General features: G+C 34.6%; 1 protein-coding gene across 3 annotated transcripts in view; it reads left to right on the top strand.

Annotated features, from left to right (window-relative positions):
• VPS13A (vacuolar protein sorting 13 homolog A) overlaps positions 1-19774 on the top strand; it is a 308176-nt gene that overhangs the window by 79015 nt on the left and 209387 nt on the right. For all 3 annotated transcript variants that reach the window (XM_069105632.1, XM_069105621.1, XM_069105624.1), the window contains 6 exons: positions 1039-1175; positions 1622-1754; positions 2990-3107; positions 7111-7249; positions 10618-10702; positions 13973-14112. In XM_069105632.1, coding sequence (XP_068961733.1) covers positions 1039-1175; positions 1622-1754; positions 2990-3107; positions 7111-7249; positions 10618-10702; positions 13973-14112 — 752 coding nt within the window. The remainder of the gene's footprint in view (positions 1-1038; positions 1176-1621; positions 1755-2989; positions 3108-7110; positions 7250-10617; positions 10703-13972; positions 14113-19774) is intronic.

Genomic DNA, 19774 nt, shown 5'->3' with positions numbered 1-19774 from the left:
TACCTTTGAAGACCAATATGGTAATAAATGTGAAGCAGTTTGGTGTAGTGTGAAGGACAGTCCTCAGAGACAGGAAGTTCTAGATTTAAGTGCTGCCTTTGACACATCCTGGTTCCTGTCACTCTGGGCATGTCATTTAATCTCTCAGTGCCTCAGTTAATTTTGTTGAGAATGTTAATTGTCCAACACTACTGTTCTGCCCTTAGGAAGAAATTTCCTTGATTGGGAGTTCCCTGTATCAGTAAAATCATGAATTCCCCTCCCCTTAAAATATGCTAGTAAATATGTCCTTTTCACACTTGAAAGGATCAAAACTAAATTTATACTTTCAAACCTTTGGTTACTCTTTTTTGCAAATACTAGGATTGGTTTTCAACTTTTTTGTTTTTTTGACACCTAGTCTTGTTTTTCCTTTTTCTTATTTTTTTCCTCTTTTCCTTTCTGTTTGTTATCCCTTAGTCTTCTTATGTTATACTTCCTTGCTAAATTCACTTCTATTTCTCACCTTATAGTTTCCTGAGTAATATTTTTATGTCACTTCTTGTATGCTAGTTATGAGTGGTAATATGTTCAGTCAGTTTGTGCCCAACATACTACTTAGGATGCCATATTATAGCAGGGAAAATGAAACATGTACCCAAATAATTATAAAAAAAACTAGTTTGAATTATACACATATGATGAGTTTAATAGAGTGGCTAATTTAAGGAGAGAAGCATCACCTTTCTTGATTAATGGAAGACAGTGACTTGTTGTATTCTTGGAGACTTCCATAGTGACATTAATTCATTAATGTTTATTTTTGTTGGCTTCATTAATTTATCTTTTATATGATTATTCAGCCAGTTTTAAATCTTCTTAATTGCATTATGATAATTACATTTGTAAAGTTGATTGTCTCTCTAGTATGTAAAAATTATATGTAAAACTTTCACAAGATTTAATATTTAATTTTCATATCAGTTAGGCAACAAATACTGATTGTGTTCTAGTTGTAATTAAAAATAATAATTGTAAAGTTTTTATTTTATTTTGAAGGTTTATTGTATATTATTGAAACGCAGAAAATTCTTGATCTCAAAATTAATGTGAAGGCTTCATACATTATTATCCCACAAAATGGATTTTATACTGCTGCATCAAATATACTTCTCTTGGATCTTGGTCATCTAAAGGTATACATTTATAATATAATACATAAAGTTTGCTAAATATTATTTTGATAATTCCTAATATGTTTTCTTTGTTGTTGAAATGAAACCTAGCTTGTTAGATAATAGGTTGTGGTACATGTAATTCTTTTGTTTTTGAAAGATGTAACTAGCTAACAAAATTAGCAGGTGAAATCTCCTTCCTTGGTGTTTGCAAATAAGTTGAATTTTCATCTAGTCAGTTTGGTTCAGTACATCTCTGAATGAAGATGTACAGAATGAGCCATATAATTTGTGATGCATTTCTTATGAAAAAGCAGGTTATCTATATAATTTTGTTGCAGTATTTATGTTTTTTCCCATCTATGAATCCATATTGTTCTCTTATGTTTCTTAAAAATGGAAACTTTAAAGTGAAGTTATACTTTTTTAACTGTTTTAAATACATCTTCATTATATTCACTTTTAAGGTGTTAAGCCAGAATCGTTCTGAGTTACCACACATTGAAATAAGCCAGACTAGTATTGAAGAGATTATGTCTAGAGCTTACGAAAATTTTGATATTCAACTTAGTAGCATACAGCTACTATTTAGCACATCTGGTAAGCATACTGTATATCACTTTTTCCTCTTGTATTCTCTGAATTTGAGTCTCGGGTGTTTCTTATTGGAAGTTCCATCCTTTGCAATTGTTTTTTTCTTTGGGTATCACTGATTCCCAGAGTATGAGAACTCAGATGTTTCAGCAGAATTGAATATAATTCAAGGATTGTGCTGGAGTTAGAGTTTAGTTTCTCTTTTTCCATACTGTCAATTTTTAATCCAAAATAGTGGTTATACCAAAGGTCATCCAAATTTGGTTCTGGAATATGCTGTAATTATCTTTGAAATTATATCTTGATTTTGCTAATATTAAAATTAATTTGCATTTCCAGAACCAAAAAAGACAAAGTGCAGAAACATATGAAGTCATAGAGAGAAATTTTGTCAAAGATTTCCTATACAAAATCAATATATTACTGTATTTTAGCAATTTTGTTAGGGGAGTTACTTTGAACATTTTATAGACAACTGTTCTTAAAAGCTCATTAACGCTACTCATGCTAATGTTTGGGGAGATTTTGTAAATAAAGAAAGGATGAAATCTCCTGGTGTTACATACTTACCTGTGATTGTGATACTATTCCTTTATAGAGCAGATTGACTCTTTTATTCACCAAAATTCCATTGATACCATGAGTGCTCTTAAAAAAAGACACCCAGCCTCATTCATTCATTCATTCATTTTTATTGGAGAAGGGAAGGCAATTGGGGTTAAGTGACTTGCCGAAGGTCACACAGCTAGTTAAGTGTCAAGTGTCTGAGGCTGGGTTTGAACTCAGGTCCTTCTGACTTCAGGGCTGGTACTATATTCACTGCTCCATCTAGCTGCTCCTATATACCCAGTCTTTAAATGTGTTTGCATATAATTGGTTGGGGGCTAAACAGTGAAATTGTCATTCTTATTCTTTGATTTTTCTAAATATCAGTCCTGAGATGTGTTTTCTCTCCCCATCCTGTCTTTCCTTCTAAAATGATTTCGTTTCCTCTCCAATGATGTTTACTGCTCTAATCTAATACCTCTGGCTTGTGTGGAAGCTCCTTAAGACTGTAGGTCCACAGGAGCTTTAAGCAGCAGCAAGAGAAGAAAGAAGTGGAGAAAACAAACCTGGGGGATCACTATGATCGAGGGAGGATGGTAATAACAGATGATGGTGGGAAGTGCTCTAGGTTTACACTGAAGCTTTCAGATCCTATACATAACAAATATACGTATAATTTATTTTATTGTTTCTAGGTGATGATTGGAGAGAAGCTCGCAAACTCCGGCGTTCTCATCAGCATATCTTGGAGCCGCTGCATTTCAATGTGGAATTGTCCAAGTCCATGGTTGTCACAGATATAAGAATGCCCAAGTAGGTCTCACCTCTTGGTTATAAGGGCTTTGTCTTTTGGTGATTGGATCATTAGGAAAATACTTCATGTGTTTGCTCTTTTAAAAGATGTAGGGAACTCTTCTTTAAATAATGTATTTTAGTGTATGACGACATGAATGAATTTAATTCATATAGTTTACCCTGTTTAAATAAATACCATTGTAATGTCTGGCTATAAATAATGAATTTAATTACTGTTCTTCTTAGAATACGTCTTGTCATATAGGTATAATGCCTGCTTGTACTAACCCAGGGTGGGGAACATTTTCATGTTGAAAGACCACAATAATATTTAGCTATAATCAAAGAAGGGCACATTCAAGAAACTTCAATTAGATATACTTAAAAATGTCCATTATTTTGTAAAACTCCCAACTACTATGTACTTAATAATTAAAAAAATGAGAACTGTTGTTAATTTTAAAGTTAACGAACATTTTAATGACTTTGTTGTATCTGTTTTTGGTTGGAAATCATTTAAATATTTGGTTGCAGCATGGAGGTCTGCAGTTTCAGTTGATCTTCTTGATGGGTATCAGTCATTTGTGACCTTAAGGGCATCTTGATTTAGGTTAGGTAGGAAAATGTAGATTTATAGCAATAAGCAGTTGAAAATCAAGAAAACATTTTTCACGCATGTTGCGAAGGCATGGATTTCAGTTGGTTCTTAGCATCAAACAATGATTTTAAAATGTCTGTCTACTGAGAGCTCAGTTCCATTGGTAGTTCTTTAGCTGCATTGGTAATATCAACTAAGTGAGGCTGAAATGTAAATTTGAGTGTGATGTCAGTTAACCTGTCATTGTATTTGCCAGTTAGGTCTATAACACCAGCATAGTCTTCAGATGATTTGCATTTGTCATCCTACTCAACAATGACCTTTGCTAACTGGGGAAAATGTTTATCCAAATTTTCCTTTTGAAGAAGTGTTTTGAAAAAAGATAGCTTTTTTCGAAATGCTTGGGATTTTTTTGCCACATATCATATATAGACTTAGTTTTACCTTGCAAAAAATATTCGTCATTTTAATTTGACATCATATCACACAGAAATGCAGCATTCCTATGTAAATCTTCTTTCAATAATTCACATTACTGATTCTGTTTTTAATAAAATTTAACCATCCGTTCTGGCAGGGATAAAATTCTTGCTAATACCTTTCCCTGCGATAGCCAATGCACTTTAGAATGATATGGCAAATGTATACTGGATACCTTATTGTTTAACTTTAGTATGGTACAAAACTAACAATGCCATGTCGCATTTATAAGAATATAATTAGCAATACTTTTAATTTGTTTCAAAGTGTTACTTAAAATAATAGCTTTAGCACAGAGATTTTTTTTAAAAAAGGTAATATTTTATTTTCCCCAATTACATGTAAAAACAATATATATTTATTTATTTACTTTTAGTTTACAACATTCAGTTCCATAATCCCTTGAATTCCAAATTTTTTTCCTTTCCCTCTCCTCTCCCCTCACCCCCATGGTGGCATGCAATCCCATGTAGGTTCTATAAATACCTTCGCATTAAACATTAGTCAAGTTGTAAAGAAGAGTTATAACCAATGGAATGAACAGTGAGAAAGAAGGAATCAAAACAAAACACAAAAGAGAGAGGGAGTAAGTAGTTTGCTTCAGTCTGCATTCAGACTCACTCTGTCGTTCTTTTCTCTGGATGTGGATATTCCTTTCTATCATGAGTCCTTTGGAGTTGTCTTATAACCTTGCATTGCTAAGAGGAGTCCAGTCTATCAAATTTAATTGTCACATATACGATGTAGTACAGAGATTTTGCTGATGCAAAATATGATGGAAAGAATCGAGAGCATCTGGCTCCGCTAATACTTTTTTTATCCATGCATTAAGCTCTTCATGTTTTCCTGTCATGGAAGGTGCACCATCTGTACATACACTCACTAAATTTACCAGTGTTCTGTTCACAAAAGTACCCAAAGCGAGTAACTCTTCCTAGCAAAGAAAATCTTCTGCTATGACCTGAATGAAGTATAAAACCTGTTCTGGATCAGTAGTATGAGTTGATTCATCCAAAGTTATTGAATAATGCGTATTTTCCTTTTGAAGTATTGCATGAAGTTCTGTTAAGTAGATGGCTAATTCATGTAGCTGATCAGTTATGGTTCTCTTTGGAAGAAGTAGTTGTTTGTACTTTCAAATGTTAATCTGGGCCTAAGCATCTTAAAACTTCAGTGATGCGTTCTTTCACAATTTCTACATCACTAAATGACTTCCCTTTTTACCCGAGGGTATAAGCTACTTTATAAGCTGCTTCAGTGGCATTATTTCCAGGTCTTATTGCTACTTGAGAAAATTGTCTTTGGTTTTGCTTTTCATCTTGTAATTTCTGCACTACAGCCTTTCACACCTCTCCCTCTAATTTAAAATACTTCAAGGTCCTTGTGACTGTTAGAATACTGATGAACATTGAATTTCTTTCATGTTGATATTGCAGTATCACAAAGCAAGCAAATAATTTTATTGTTAGCAAAAACAAAGTAATATTGCTATTCCAAATCATCATTAAAAAATCTATTTTCTTCAATGTTCTCTTGGTCTTCTTTGATGTTATGGGCTGTTAAGCAGATAGAATTAAAAATACTGTGCAATTATTCACAAATTCCACTTCAAACAGAAGCACAGTGCATTGTTTTCAAAAGCTGATAACAGACTGCTCAACCCACATAAATTCTCACCAAACAGACTGATGTGGAAGTGGCACCAATCAGGCAGTGGAAGTTAGAACTAAATAATGAGTGAAGCAGCTGTCAGTTTAGCCCTTACAGCTTTCTAATGTTCTCCTTGTTGCAGTCAATCTGGGAGGATTATTTCATTGAAACTTATTTTATTCTTTGATATTTTAAATATGTTCATTTAAAAAATGAAATAAAAATTCAAAAGACAAAAATGTGTTAATAAAAATAAAAGATTTGTTCTGTAAATTTGGATTCAGTTAGAAGGCTGTGCTTAAGGACCTAGAAGGCCCCATGAGGTCTTAAGGCTTCAGGTTTCCCACCCCTATAATAACCTTGATAAAAGGTAGGACTCAAATCAGGTTTGAATTTGGATATCTCACCTGTTATATACTGAATAACTGGTTATTTCTTTGATATTATGTACTTTTCCATCATTAATATCATCATTGTCACTATTATTATGATCATTGCCACTTAGTACTATCATACTACCAACACATTAAAAATCTGATTATTATTCTCTGATAGCTAGCATTTAATTGTCCTTTTATGACCAGTCATCTTCCAACAAAGCTGAAGGTTTTTGTCTTCCCTGTCAAATATAACGCCTTTTCATCAGTCATCTATGTAGTTTCTTTCTTCCACACTCAGTCTAAGAAGTACTTGAATGTCTACTTTCTTTCTCCATCTTTGATGACTTGGATTTTAGACAGCAGAAATATTTACCTATTAGTCTTTAAATTGTTTACCTAGAGGGTAATAGCATGATAATTTTACTTCAGGCATGGAGGCAAAGAGTCCTGGAAGCAAAGAGGCAGGTGAGAAGAGATTTTGGATCCTTAGCTCTTGGGAATCTTTGTCTCTAGGGACACAGTAAAGTAAGAGCTTAGGCTTGAATGAACAAGAGGAAAGCTCAGGCATCCTATGTCCTTTTTGACTTAGCTTTGCCATTTCCCACCCCCCAGTGCCTTAAAATAGCTAAAACTATTTATCTTTAGTCCCAGTGTAATTTGAAGAAAACTCCTTGAAAAAAAAAAAAAACATCCTTAGCTACTGCCTGAAATGTTTAAAATGAGAGACAAGCCTTTTATTCCATAATTAGAAAAGGTTTTAAAAATGAAAGGGAAATCTGGGAGAATGATCACTCTTGGGAATAACATGTGACTAATTTGAAGGGAAAATATGGAAAATATAATTTTCTCTTAGTTAAGTATTTTAATTAACTTAAAACTTTAATGTTAATGACTTCTCATCTTTTCGGAATAGATTCAAAGTTTTTGGACATCTGCCCCTACTTTCTTTGCAAGTTTCAGATCAAAAATTAGGAGGGATTTTGGAATTAATTAAAAGCATTCCAAGGCCACAAAGTGGAACTGATGTATCTGCCCTTCCAAGAAGTTCTGTGGTAAAGTATTGTTTTAAAATATTAAAGAAATATTACAGTGGATATTGGAAACTTCAAGAAAATTGTGTAACAACAAAATAATTTTACAGTATCTCAGAATTTTAGAATTGGAAGGCACCTCAACATCCATCTAGTCTGCTTCATGTCCAGAATGGAATCTTTACAGCAACATGTGGTCATCAAGCTTTTGCTTGAAGATCTTCACTTAGGGATATCTACCTCTCAGTGCAGTCATCACTTTTCTGGATAGCTCTGTTTGTTGGAAAATGTTTTATTCCACTACACCTCAATCCCCTTTTTGTAGCTTCCTCCCTAATGCCCCTTATTCTATATTCTCAACTCTTTTTGATGTATGAAAAGTCCAAAAGACATAATTTCTGGGTAATTAATAATCAATTTTTTAATTATACCTATCAAATAATTAACAAAATGATGGTCATTGACTTTCTCTCATGAACCAAAGATAAATTTTGGGGGCTTGCTGAATGTTTAAATATTGTTGGAAGAATGGGTATTCCTGACAGGTGGAAATCAACTCAGATTGGTTACCAATTAATGGGAGAATGAATATTATAATGAGAAGTGGGATAAAAGTCTTCAGCTCCTTTTCCTGATAACATGACCTGATCATGAAACTCAGCTGCTTCCAGTAATCTGAACAAAAGAGACCATCTTTGTCCAGACTACTCTGGTTGGTTGTCCACTTTATAAGCTAGATTACCCTAAATTCTTAATATAAGATCCCCTGGACAGGGGCTTATTTCCTTAGGACAAGATCTCACTTAGACTTGATTCTGTTTGAAAAGCACTTGCGCCAAGGATTTGGGCAATTTTATTTATCAGCAGTGGCCTTCAGAGACTAGCTTCTGAATGAGGAAATAAAAATGGAAAACCTTAATCTTAATAATTATTAATATATGAGGAAAACAATCATTTCTCTCATTTTTACCCCAGACCCCTCTCACCCTTGTTCTCCTGCCCCCTTCTAGAAACAAATGGAACAAGTTTAATCCATCTACCATGTAATAGTCCTTCAAATAGTAGAAGATAGCTATATCTCCTGTGGGTATTTATCAATGTTTTTCCTTAACTGTGGCGCCCAGAATTGAAGGGGATATTCTAGATGTAGTCTGAGCAGAGCATTATGCTGTGGGGCTACCTGTTATTCCTGGAATATTATGCCTTTATTAATTCAGCCCAAGTTACCAAGTTCACTTTTTGGCTGCCTCAATATATTATTCTTCACCTATACTAAGCTTTATAATATGCTAAAACACTGAGATCTTTTTCAGATAAACTGCTGTGTAAACCAGACACCCTTATCTTGTATCTGTGAGGTCATTTTCTTGAACTCAAGGATAAAATTCTACATTTATCCTTTCATATGTATTAGATTTAACTCAATGTTCTTGTCTTTCAAAATGTCTTTAGATTCTGTTATTTCTTGTTTTAGTTATTTTGTTTAGTTATTTTTGTTATTTCTTGTTTTAGATATTTCCATACTTTGTGTTGCCTATAATTTCAATAAGTATACAACCCATGCAAATCATTGATAAATATGTTAAACAGCAGAGACTGCACACAGTTCTCTGTGACACTTCCCTGGAGACCTCCTTCCCAATTGACATGAATTTTTTGAATATTCTTTGCTGTAATTGTAATTTTTTTTTATCAACAACTTCAGCTCATTTAGAATTTTAACATACCAGCATTGTCTTATAGTATCATGCCAAATATTCATTCATCCATCTGTTTTACCTGTTCCTTACTTCTGTTTTCTGTACTTTTTAGAGATGTAAGTTGATTGGGAGTCCTTTGAGCACATTTAAAATGGATACACTCAGGTGACTTTTAAAAAAATGCTCTCATCATTCCTTAAGGGCAGCTAGGTGGTACACTGGATACAGCACTGGGCTTGGAATTAGGAAGACACATCTTCATGAATTCAAATCTGGCCTCAGACATGAACTAGCTGTGTAACCCTGAACAAGTCACTTAATCCTGTTTGCCTCAGTTCCTCATCTGTAATATGAGCTGGAGAAAGAATCGGCAAATTGCTCCAGTATCTCTGCCAAGAAAACCCCAAATGGGGTCACAAAGAGTTGGACACAACTGAAATGACTCAGCAGCAACAAAACAACAAAATCATTACTTAACTTGGAGGTCTGCTTGGTTCTATTTAGAACTACAGAACAATTTTTTGATAGTAGTACATGAAAGAGACTAGATTTAATATGAAGAAAATTCTCTTTTAAGCTCTTATTGACATTAGTTTTTTTGGCACTTTTTTTTTTAATATAGCCTCATACCCTTTCAAATTAGCTTGAATCAGATAGCAAAGTAAAACCCTATTAATTTGAACTCCTCTAATCCAGAATTTGTAAGCAATCAAGAATTGGTTATTAAATTGCATGAATAAAAAGATATTTGATAATCAAGTTAATAATGAATTAGAAAGGAAAGTAGCTTATTTGAGAAAGTAAACTTTTCAAGTATTTGAAATATCCATTTGGATTCAAGCAATGAATTGCCATTATCACCTAATTAAAACTAATTTGGAAAGACCTCTACTTTGACATTTTTTTGTTAGTATATATTTTAGTTTAATTTTTGTATCATGCTAAACATTTTAATGGTCCTAAAGAGAGAATAATATCAAAATGTTCTAATTAAGATTAAATTTATACTGCTGCGTTTATCCGTGTTTACCTATTTGAACCATGTTTTCTTGGTTTACTTGGTCTTACTACTGCCCTTGGTAAGAAATAATATACTTGAATTGCACAAACATGTGAAGTGTGTAGAATGTATCCTTATTAACTCATAGGACTCCTGTCGCACATAATTTGTGTATAATTATTATTTATGGACACAGTTTAAGGAAACACATTGAAGAAAGATTTATTCAGCATAGCTTTATGGGAGAACTGGGAAATAATGTATACATAGAAGTTATAAAGAAGTGGATTTAGACCAAAAATAACTTTTTTCTAATGATTACAGCACTCCATAATTGGGTAGAATTATGTTTTAATTTCTTGGACTCTAAAAGTGTTTAGCAGAAACTGAATAAACCTTCTAATGAATGTTGCAGCCCATATTTGTTTAATAGGAAACACAATAAACCTCTGAGGTCATCTAAATTCTAAAGTTCTAGGAAAATGACCACTTTAAAAAAATTAAGTTTCAAATAAGACCCTGATAAGTGTTGGATTTGAAAATGAATTTCTTTTAAACTGTTTTATCATTTAATTTTTATTAATTCAAATTAATCTCTTTCACTGTCTGTTTACATTCATTGTTTCCTTATTAAAATATTTCCACATTTTTGTGTTTTTATAACTGTGTACAACATCCTGTCTATTCAGGCTCGTTCATCATCTTCTTTTGGAACACCCCAGCTTTCACAAAAACTGCTTCCTCTCTTGGAACTTCAATCCATTATTGAAGATGGTAAAGTAAATTTATTGAAAGAATATTTTCTTTATAATGAATATATTATCACGGTAAAAATTCAGTGGATGCATTTTAAAGTAGCTTTCTCATAAGAATTGCACAGCATGAGAAAATGTGGGCTGCAGTCGCTATCATTGTGGGGAATAACCAGATCATTTAGAATAAGAATATTTAGAAGATCTATCCAAAGTCCTAGAAACTTTTCTCTAGGTGGTAACATTCTCAGGGTGCTTTTTAGTATATAGGTGGTGTTTTCCTTAGTCTTAAGTGTATTAACAGCCTTCTTCCCTTTCTAGTAACATATTTACTAAATGATATCCTTTATCCCACTTGTTGCATAGAAGCAGTCATGAATAATATACTGCAGCTTATTTATATCCACCACATTATCTTTATTGCCCTTTTAGTTAAGTATAATTTTATTTTTCATAGATTATGAAATTTCATGATTTGTAACTATAACATAATTGGAAGAATATTGATTTTATAAAATAAGAAATTCTGTATTAGGCAGCAGCTTGAATTCATTGGAAGTACTGTGTCATTTCCCAAGTGCACTCTATCTTGCTGTCATCCTTTTATTTAGTTCTAGGCTCAGGTCATTACCCATTTGTAGTGCTTGTCATATATTGTGTGCATATACGCATCTATATGTCAGTACCATTAAATTCGTCCTGTTATATGCATATTCATTTGCAGTGCATGCTTATTTTACATATATGAGTGTGAGTGGGTGGGTGTATAATATATATATATATATGTGTGTGTGTGTATGTTGGAGAGTATGTGTGTATATATGTATGAGGCAGCTGGATGGTGAACGCCATTAAATTAGTCAAATGTCTGCCATATATGGGTGTGTGTGTGTGTGTGAGAGAGAGAGAGACAGAGACAGAGACAGATACACACACGGGCAGAGATTTTTGCAGATCAACAAACAAAACACATTAAACACATGTATTTTCTACATCACAATATTTTTGGGTCCCAACCTGTGGCATAGAAACTCACGGGGTTTACAGAATTATTACAGGTTATTCCATTAAAATATTTTCTCTATTATATGTATGTTTATTAAAGAGTAAACTGCAATAAAATTTTTAGGACATCTGTTTATATACACACACACACACAAATTTAAAGTCAATGACTGTTGCATTTCATAATCAGGACAGTCGGTAGTTTTCATTTATTTTATTCCTTTGTGGATTATTGGGTTAATCTCAAGTAGTCAGGGACCTCAGTGAAAAGATCCTCACGGTCCACGTGTCATCTGTAAACAGAAATATCAGTAGGACCTCTGCTTTTGGACTGTGAGTGTCCTCTGTGATACCACCTGCAAATTCAACACTTCCATGTTTGTGAGCTCTGAAGTTCCCTTATTTTGTCAAAATTTGTTGTTGTTCTACTTCTCCATCTGTCTTGCAACCCTAAACTTTCTTCTTTGTCCATTCTGTGACCTTCAATCCCTTGATATATCAGCTCTTTCCCAGGTCATCACCCCTGCATTGTATAATTCTCGCTTCCTCACCTTGACCACTTACTGAACCATTTAAATTGCACTGTCTTAACCGTCTGCTGCCTTCCCCCCCACACATATGCTGCTGAACAAACCTGGAAAAAACTTCAAAACTGCTGCCTGAGTCCTCTATTTATGTTACATAATTTCAACTAGGTGCCTATTGCCGCAAGGCAATTCTTTTATATCTCCTTAATAAATTCACTACCATACTTATCACAACAGCTATTCCAGACCTCATCCCTCATTAAATGTCTCGTGACTCTTCCTTGCCTCATCTATCATTTTTTTTAAAAAAAAAAGAAAGAAAATGGAGGCCATTTGCTGAGAGCTCCTTCTTCTCTTCTCTCTTCTTCTCTTCTCCCATCACCCATATACTTTCTGCTATTTTCTACTCCTTCATACCTGTGTTATATAATGAGGGAGCCCTTCTCCTTGCCAAGGGAAACCCCTCTACATGCATAAGCAATCGCATTCTATGCCATCTTCTCTACACATTACCCTTTCAATATCCCCACTGTCATTCAGTCTCTGTCTACTGGCTGCTTCAGTGCCTACAAATATTCTCTTGTTTCCCTTGTCTCTTTTAAAAAAAACCTTCACTTGATCCATCCATTTCCCCTAGCTGTTGTCTCATATCTCTTCTTGCTTCTGTGGCTAAACTCCTTGCTTCATGTTGTCTCCCCTATTAAACTATGTGAGTTCTTTGAGAGCGAGGGAGTCTTTTACCACTCTGTATCACTAGTGCTTATGACAAAGTAAGTGCTTAATGAATGTTTATTGACTGACTAACTGATATTGTAACATTCGCTCTTTTCCTTTGCATTGCCATTTCTCTAACATGTCGTTTTCATCTTTGCTTATGGACATCTTTCAAAAAAGCATATTAAAGAATTGTCAGAAAAAAATTAGCATTATCTCAGAATATTCTGTAACATTGAGATCAGTACTTCAATTTGTGAGCCAGAGGCTAAGTTTGAGTAAACATCATTAGTACATATATGACCTTGGGTGCAATACACTTAAGCTCATTTTATCTATAAAAGGAGTATATTGGGATAATGACTTCTGATATCTGTCACAACTCTCTATAATATTATGATCAAATGATGTATTTTCAGGTTTTCTTGATATCAAAAATTCCACTTCTTTTTTTTTGGAGGGCAATTGGGGTTAAGTAACTTGCCCAAGATTGCACAGCTAGGATTTGTGTGTGTGGGTGTGTGTGTGTGGGTGTGGGTGTGTGTGGGGGTGTGGGTGTTAAGTGTCTGAGGCTGGAACCGAACTCGGGTCCTCCTGACTCCGGGGCCGGCGCTTTACTCACTGCGCCCCCTAGCTGTCCCGAATGCCACTTACTTCTGAGCAACTGTACCAGTGGTATTGCTCTAAAGACCAGAAGACTTAGACATGAGTGAACTAGTTAAGTTTGCTTGGGTATATTTTGATATGCAACATATTCTTAAGTAACTTCTTAACAATGGATTGTGAGATGATATTTTGGGAAAGTTGTATTCCTTAAATTTAGGCTTGCATATTGTTAGTGTTTATGTATGTTTTGTATTCATTCCCGAAGGTTGTTTGTTGAGAGAGAATTTTAAGATCCTTCCAATGCATAATTATTTTAGTTTTTTAACTTATTCATTATTGGATCATTGTCCCCGTATTTAAATGTTGATTCATAAATTATAAATATTATTATAACAAAAGCAGTTTACGGTTGTTTATTAATGTCATGTTGTGACTTTTAGAATCTGAAGAGGAATTTTTTGACGCTCCTTGTAGTCCGCTAGAAGAAGCTCCCTGTGTGCCGATTGCTCGACAAAGAAGGACTCAGAAACAAGAGCCTACAAACTTGATTGATTTTACGATGAAGTTTGAGATACCTAAGGTATGTATCATGGTAAAATTGAATAGATGTTTAAGAAATTTAATTATAATAATTTTTATTTGTGTAGCTTACTACTCTGCCAGTGGAAACTGTTGTTTTCATCCAACATCAGCTAAAATCGAAATTTTTTTTTTGTTATCTGTACTTATTTTTTTCAACTTGTTTCTTAACTTTGGGAAGAAATCTTATATTTTCTAGATGAATATCTTGGGAGCTATTCAATTGATGTTTCCTTTTTAATATATAGGCAAACCCTGATATATAATTTATATCTTATATAATTATACCTGATGTAATTATAACTTAGAATCATCTTACACAGTAACAGCTGTTTTGGAATAGTTATCTTGACTCAGTTTTAGCCATAGGAACTTCTCTTCCTTCCTCATTGTTCTCACTTCAAATTATCCTTTGTTCTTATCTTTCTACTTTTTTCTCTCCTTTCTTTCCATCCCTATACTATAAAGTTTGATACTACATGGATTGATTTATGGATTTGTTTTCTCCTCCTTCCCTGAGACCTTACCACTGGATCTTATCCATAATAGAAAATGACCTGGCAGATTTGGGGTGGGGTGGGGTCTGAATTTAAAAACTGCTAGGTTTTTTGTTCTTCCCTTCCCTTCCTGCAATATTTCCCACCCAGTCTTTTTTTTTTCCATTCTCCAGCCTCTGGTTTAATTCCTGTGATGAAGGCCATAGAATGTCCTGAAAAATAGATAAATTTTAAAACATATTAGTCCTTATTATAAAATTTTCCAACTGGGTCTGCATAAAAAAGAGAAGAGTTGAGAAGGGAGCCTTGGAAATGGCCTCATAATTGGTCTCCCTATTACAGATCTCCCTTTATTCCAGTCTATCCTCAACATTTCTGCCTACATGATTTTCCCTTAACAGAGACCATCTCCTTTTTCCCCTTCAACTTTAGTGGTTCTCTTTTCCTTTTGGTATAATGTAGACCCTCTTCTGTTGGCCTTCAAAGCCCTTAGCAACTTGCCCCCAACTTATCTTTCTTGCCTTGTTGTATATTGTTCCTGCCCTATACAATCTATCCAAACTTTCCTTCTCCATATATTACATCTGTGTACATGTAATATCACCCAAGTAGAATGTAAACTCCTTGAAATTGGTATTTAAAATTATTGTTAGCACTTAGCACAGTGCCTGGTAGGTACTTAATGAATGCTTGTTAGTTGATTGCTCAAAAAAACTTCAACAAAGCAGGCCACTGGAAAACCAACTGAAGACTTAAGAAGCATCCCTGAAGGATTCAATTATCAGGATTACCAATTTCTAGAATTCTCTAAACAACCTCTTCCACCCCTCATTTTCTGTAGACTTTGTCCCTGACTCTCAGGTCTCATTCTTTTTATTCCAGTGTATTACTTATACATTCTTCTTTGGAAACTCTTATCTCATATTGGAACCACTGCTGGTGGCTTGAAGTTATGAGGGTGATTTCTTACTTCCCCTCACTGTTAGATGGAAACTATAGGGCAAAGTCTTGTTCACATGTAAAGTTGGATCGAAATCTCAGAGTTGAATTTGGAAAAGTAGAATCATAGAAATACTTTTCCCTGTGTTAGCTCCTGGAGGGTAGGGACTGTCTTATGTCTTTGTTTGTATCCCCTGCACTTTGTACAGTGCCTGACACAGAAGTAGCCATTTAATAAAAGCTTATTGACTTCATGAATGACTAGTATTATTAGTGCTGTATGTGGGAATTGGTATTGATTCTAACCATCATTATTGATGACACTGTTCCTATGGGGGAATCCATTCCAAATAGCTTGTATATGAACTTTTGGAACTAGTTAATACATTGGGAACAGTAAGTATCGTATATATCTGATCTCTACAGAACGAGAAGATGAGCAGGTAGTGGAGGATGATGCAGAAGAAATAGTCCTTTAGGGATAGTTTCAGGAAATTAAAATAATATGAAAAATTTTGTTCCTAGAGAAGGAGTACCTTTCTGAAGATAGCTAGGTGGTGGTACATTGGACAGGATACTGAATCTGCAAGACCCGAGTTCAGATCTGACCTGGGTCTATCACTTAAACTTTGTCTGCCTTAATTTCCTTAATTGCAAAATGGGGATAATAAAAGCACCTTCCTTCTAGGGTTGTTGTGAGGATCAGAGGAGACAATATTTGTAACATGCTTAGCACTGTTTTCTTTTACATGTAAAAGCAGTTTTTAACATTTTTTTTAAAATTTTGAGTTCCAAATTCCCTCACTCCCACTCCCATTGAAAAGACAATTTGATGTAGACTGTACATGTAGAGTCATGTAAAACATTTCTATATTAATCATGTTGTGATAGAAAATAGATTCTACCCCCTCTCAGAAAAAAAAAAAAAACAACAAAACTTAAGAAAAGTAAAAAAAAAATGCTTTAATCTGCATTCAGACTCCATCAGTTCTTTCTTAGGAGACTGATAGTATTTTTCATCATAAATCCCTTGGAATTTTCTTGGATCATTGTATTGCTTAGAATAGCTGTTATTCACATTTGATCATCATACGGTATTACTATTGCTGTGTATAATGTTCTCTTGGTTCTGCTCGTTTCATTTTGCTTCAGTTCATGTAAGTCTTTCTAGGTTTTTCTGAGAGCATCTTGCTTGTCAGTAGCTCAGTGGTATTCCATAACAATCATATACCACTGTGTGTACAGCCATTCCCCAGCTGATGGGCATCCTCATTTTCCAGTTCTTCACCACCATCATAAATATTTTTTGTATATATAGATCGTTTTCCTTTTTGTTTTTTTGTCTCTTTGGGATATAGACTTAGTAGTGATATTGCTGAATCTAAGGGTATGCAAGATTTGTTTTTTTTCCACATGAGTCATGACGTAGAGAAGAAATAGAACTAAAGGGAGAAACCACTAAAAAGAAGAAACAAAACAACACAGGAAGAGGAGAACAAATGGCATGCCTCCATCTACATCCAAATGCCATAGTTCTTCCTCTGGGCGTGTATAGTGTTTTCCGTCATTCTAAATGCCTTTCCAAAATGGTTCTGTGACTCATAGCTCCATCATTAATGTACTCATGTGCCTGTCTTCTCAAAGCTCCTCCAATATTCACAGTTCTCATCTTAAGTTTTCTTTGCCAATTTACTGAGTATGAAGTGAAACTTATGAGTAGTGTCAATTTACATTTCTCTTATTATGAGTGATTTGGAGAATTCTTTCATATAGTTTGCATCTCTTTTGAGAGCTGTTCATAGTCTTTGACCACTTATCTATAAACTGTTACATATACACACACAGCACACACCACACACACAGACACACGTGCACGTGCACACCCACACATACACACATACCTTCTTCTGGTTTTCTCTGTATTTTGCATGCAAAGCTTATCTGAAGAATATATACCAAAAAAACTTGTTAATGAAAATCTGTGTCCAGATTCTTATATGTGGTTGGATAAATAGTTCATAGGTGTTATTCATAAGTAAATACAATTTGTTCAGACATTACAGAAGGATAGTATGTTATCGCCAGAATTAAAAAGGCAAAAGAAAACAGAATGGGTTGTTTTTGAGATATTATGCCAACCTTAAGCTTTTTTCCTGAATTTATAACACATTTGTTAAACACCAATATTTTGGTCTCAGTATATATCTTGAAAACATAGAATTCCACAGTAACTGAAGAATCAAAATTATGAGTCACCAATCAGTTACCCAGGATTTATTTAGTGCTTAACTATGTGCCAGGGGCTATGCTAAGTGCTGGGCTTATAAAGAAAGACAAAAACAGTTTCTGCTCTCAGAGAATCCATATACTAATGGGGGGAGACAATTAACAACTATGTCCAACTAAGATATCTACAAGGTAAATTGGAGGTAATCTTAGAGGGAAAGCAGTAGCATTGAGGAGCACTGAAAAAAGGCTCCTTGGAGAAAATAAGATTTTTGCATAGACCTGAAGGAAACCTGGGTAGTAATGAGATGGAGATGAGGAGGGAGAGAGTTCTAAGGAATGAGACATAACCCTATGCGGAAGCACTGAAACAGAAGATGCAATATGAAATGCTAAGACTAGTAAATAATCTAGTGTAGCCACAGCCTAGAGGCTCTGGAGGGGAGGAAAATGTAAGAATCTGGAAAGATAAGAAGAGTGCAGCTTATAAAGAGCTTTAAATTCTAAGTAGGAGATTTTATATTTGATTCTGGGAGGAATAAGGAGCTGTTGAATTTGTGGAGTAGGAGGGGTGACATGGTCAGAACTGTGCTTAAGGAGGATCACTGTAGCAACTGAGTAGAGGATAAACTGTGGTGGGGGAGAGACTTGAAGTAAAGAGATCCACCAGTGTTCTGTTTTCATGAGAAAGAATCCACTAGGGTGGGATGACAGGGCCAACACCTGGGTGACTTCTGTGTAAGAGAAGAGAAGGGGATGTGTATAAGACATATTGTCTACATAGAATTGACAGTTCTTGGCAGCAGATTCGGTTTAAGAATTGAATGAAAGTGAGGAGTTGACAGAGATACTTAGGTTGTAACCATGGATGGACTTAGGAAATGGAGGGGATTTGGAGAGCAAAATAATGAGTTCATTTTTTGACATGTTGATTTGAGATGTCTAGGGGATAGATAACCAATTTGAAATATCCAGTAGGTAGTTGGAGATGTGAGACTGGATGTCAGGAGAGAGTAACTTAGAGAAATACTAGACTAAATAAATAGATCTGAGAATCCTCATATAGGAAGGAGAGAAGAAGGCCCAAGATGGGCCCTTGGGGGATATCATCCACAGTTAGTGGCCACACGCTAGATGAAGGTCCAGCAAAGGAGACTTACACTGTTCGGATTAGACAAAATAGAAAAAAGCAATAATCTGTAAGACCACAGAACATCCTGAATAGGTATGTGATCTTAATATTAAAGATCATAACATTAAAAAATTAAGAGTAGCATATCATATTCCTTTTTCTTGATAGGAGTAGGAAATATATTCTTAATCAGAAAAGGGATAGAATTACTGAAGATAAAATCCTTAATTTAGTGTAAAATGAAGGCCAATTTTTGAATTTAGCTGTTTTTTTTTTCTTTGCTGGATGCTGGTTTTTTGTCTTTTTTTTTTGATACTATGCTGCCTCCTTTTTCAAATATGAAGTTACGGTCATTAGTGTGCTGATACATGTTTAGCAGTTAGTTCTCTGAGCCAGCTAGGTAGCACAGTAGATAGAATGGTGTTCCTGGAGTCAGGAAGATCAGAGTTCAGATCCTGTCTCGGGCACTTAATTAGCTAGGCAACCCCAGTCAAGACACATAGGCTCTATTTGCCTCAGTTTCCTCAATTATAAATGGTGTTAATGATATTGTCTACCTCATAGGGTTGTTGTGAGGATCTGTATAAGGTAATACTTGAAAAGCTCTTAGCACAGCACCTGGCCCATATTAAGCATTTAATCAATAAGCGTTTGCTTATTTCCTTTCTTCTTCTCTGATAAAAAACCCCACTTACAGCACACTTTTAAAAGCTTAATATTTGTTAACATTTTCTCCATCACTTTCCCAATTCTAGACAATCAGAACAAACAGTTGCCTGATTTATAACATCTGACGATTTTTGAGGTGAGAATGCTCACAACTAAACATTTAGCAGTGTGCTGACTCAGAAGCAGGTTCAAGCAGATGT

Source organism: Petaurus breviceps, unplaced genomic scaffold (genome assembly GCF_028583685.1).
Source record: "Petaurus breviceps papuanus isolate PSGF00001 unplaced genomic scaffold, PetGlider_PUasm1.0 138, whole genome shotgun sequence".
Classification (NCBI taxonomy): Eukaryota; Metazoa; Chordata; class Mammalia; order Diprotodontia; family Petauridae; genus Petaurus; species Petaurus breviceps.
Note: the sequence above shows the minus strand (reverse complement) of the source record. Positions and strands in the feature narration are given on the sequence as shown.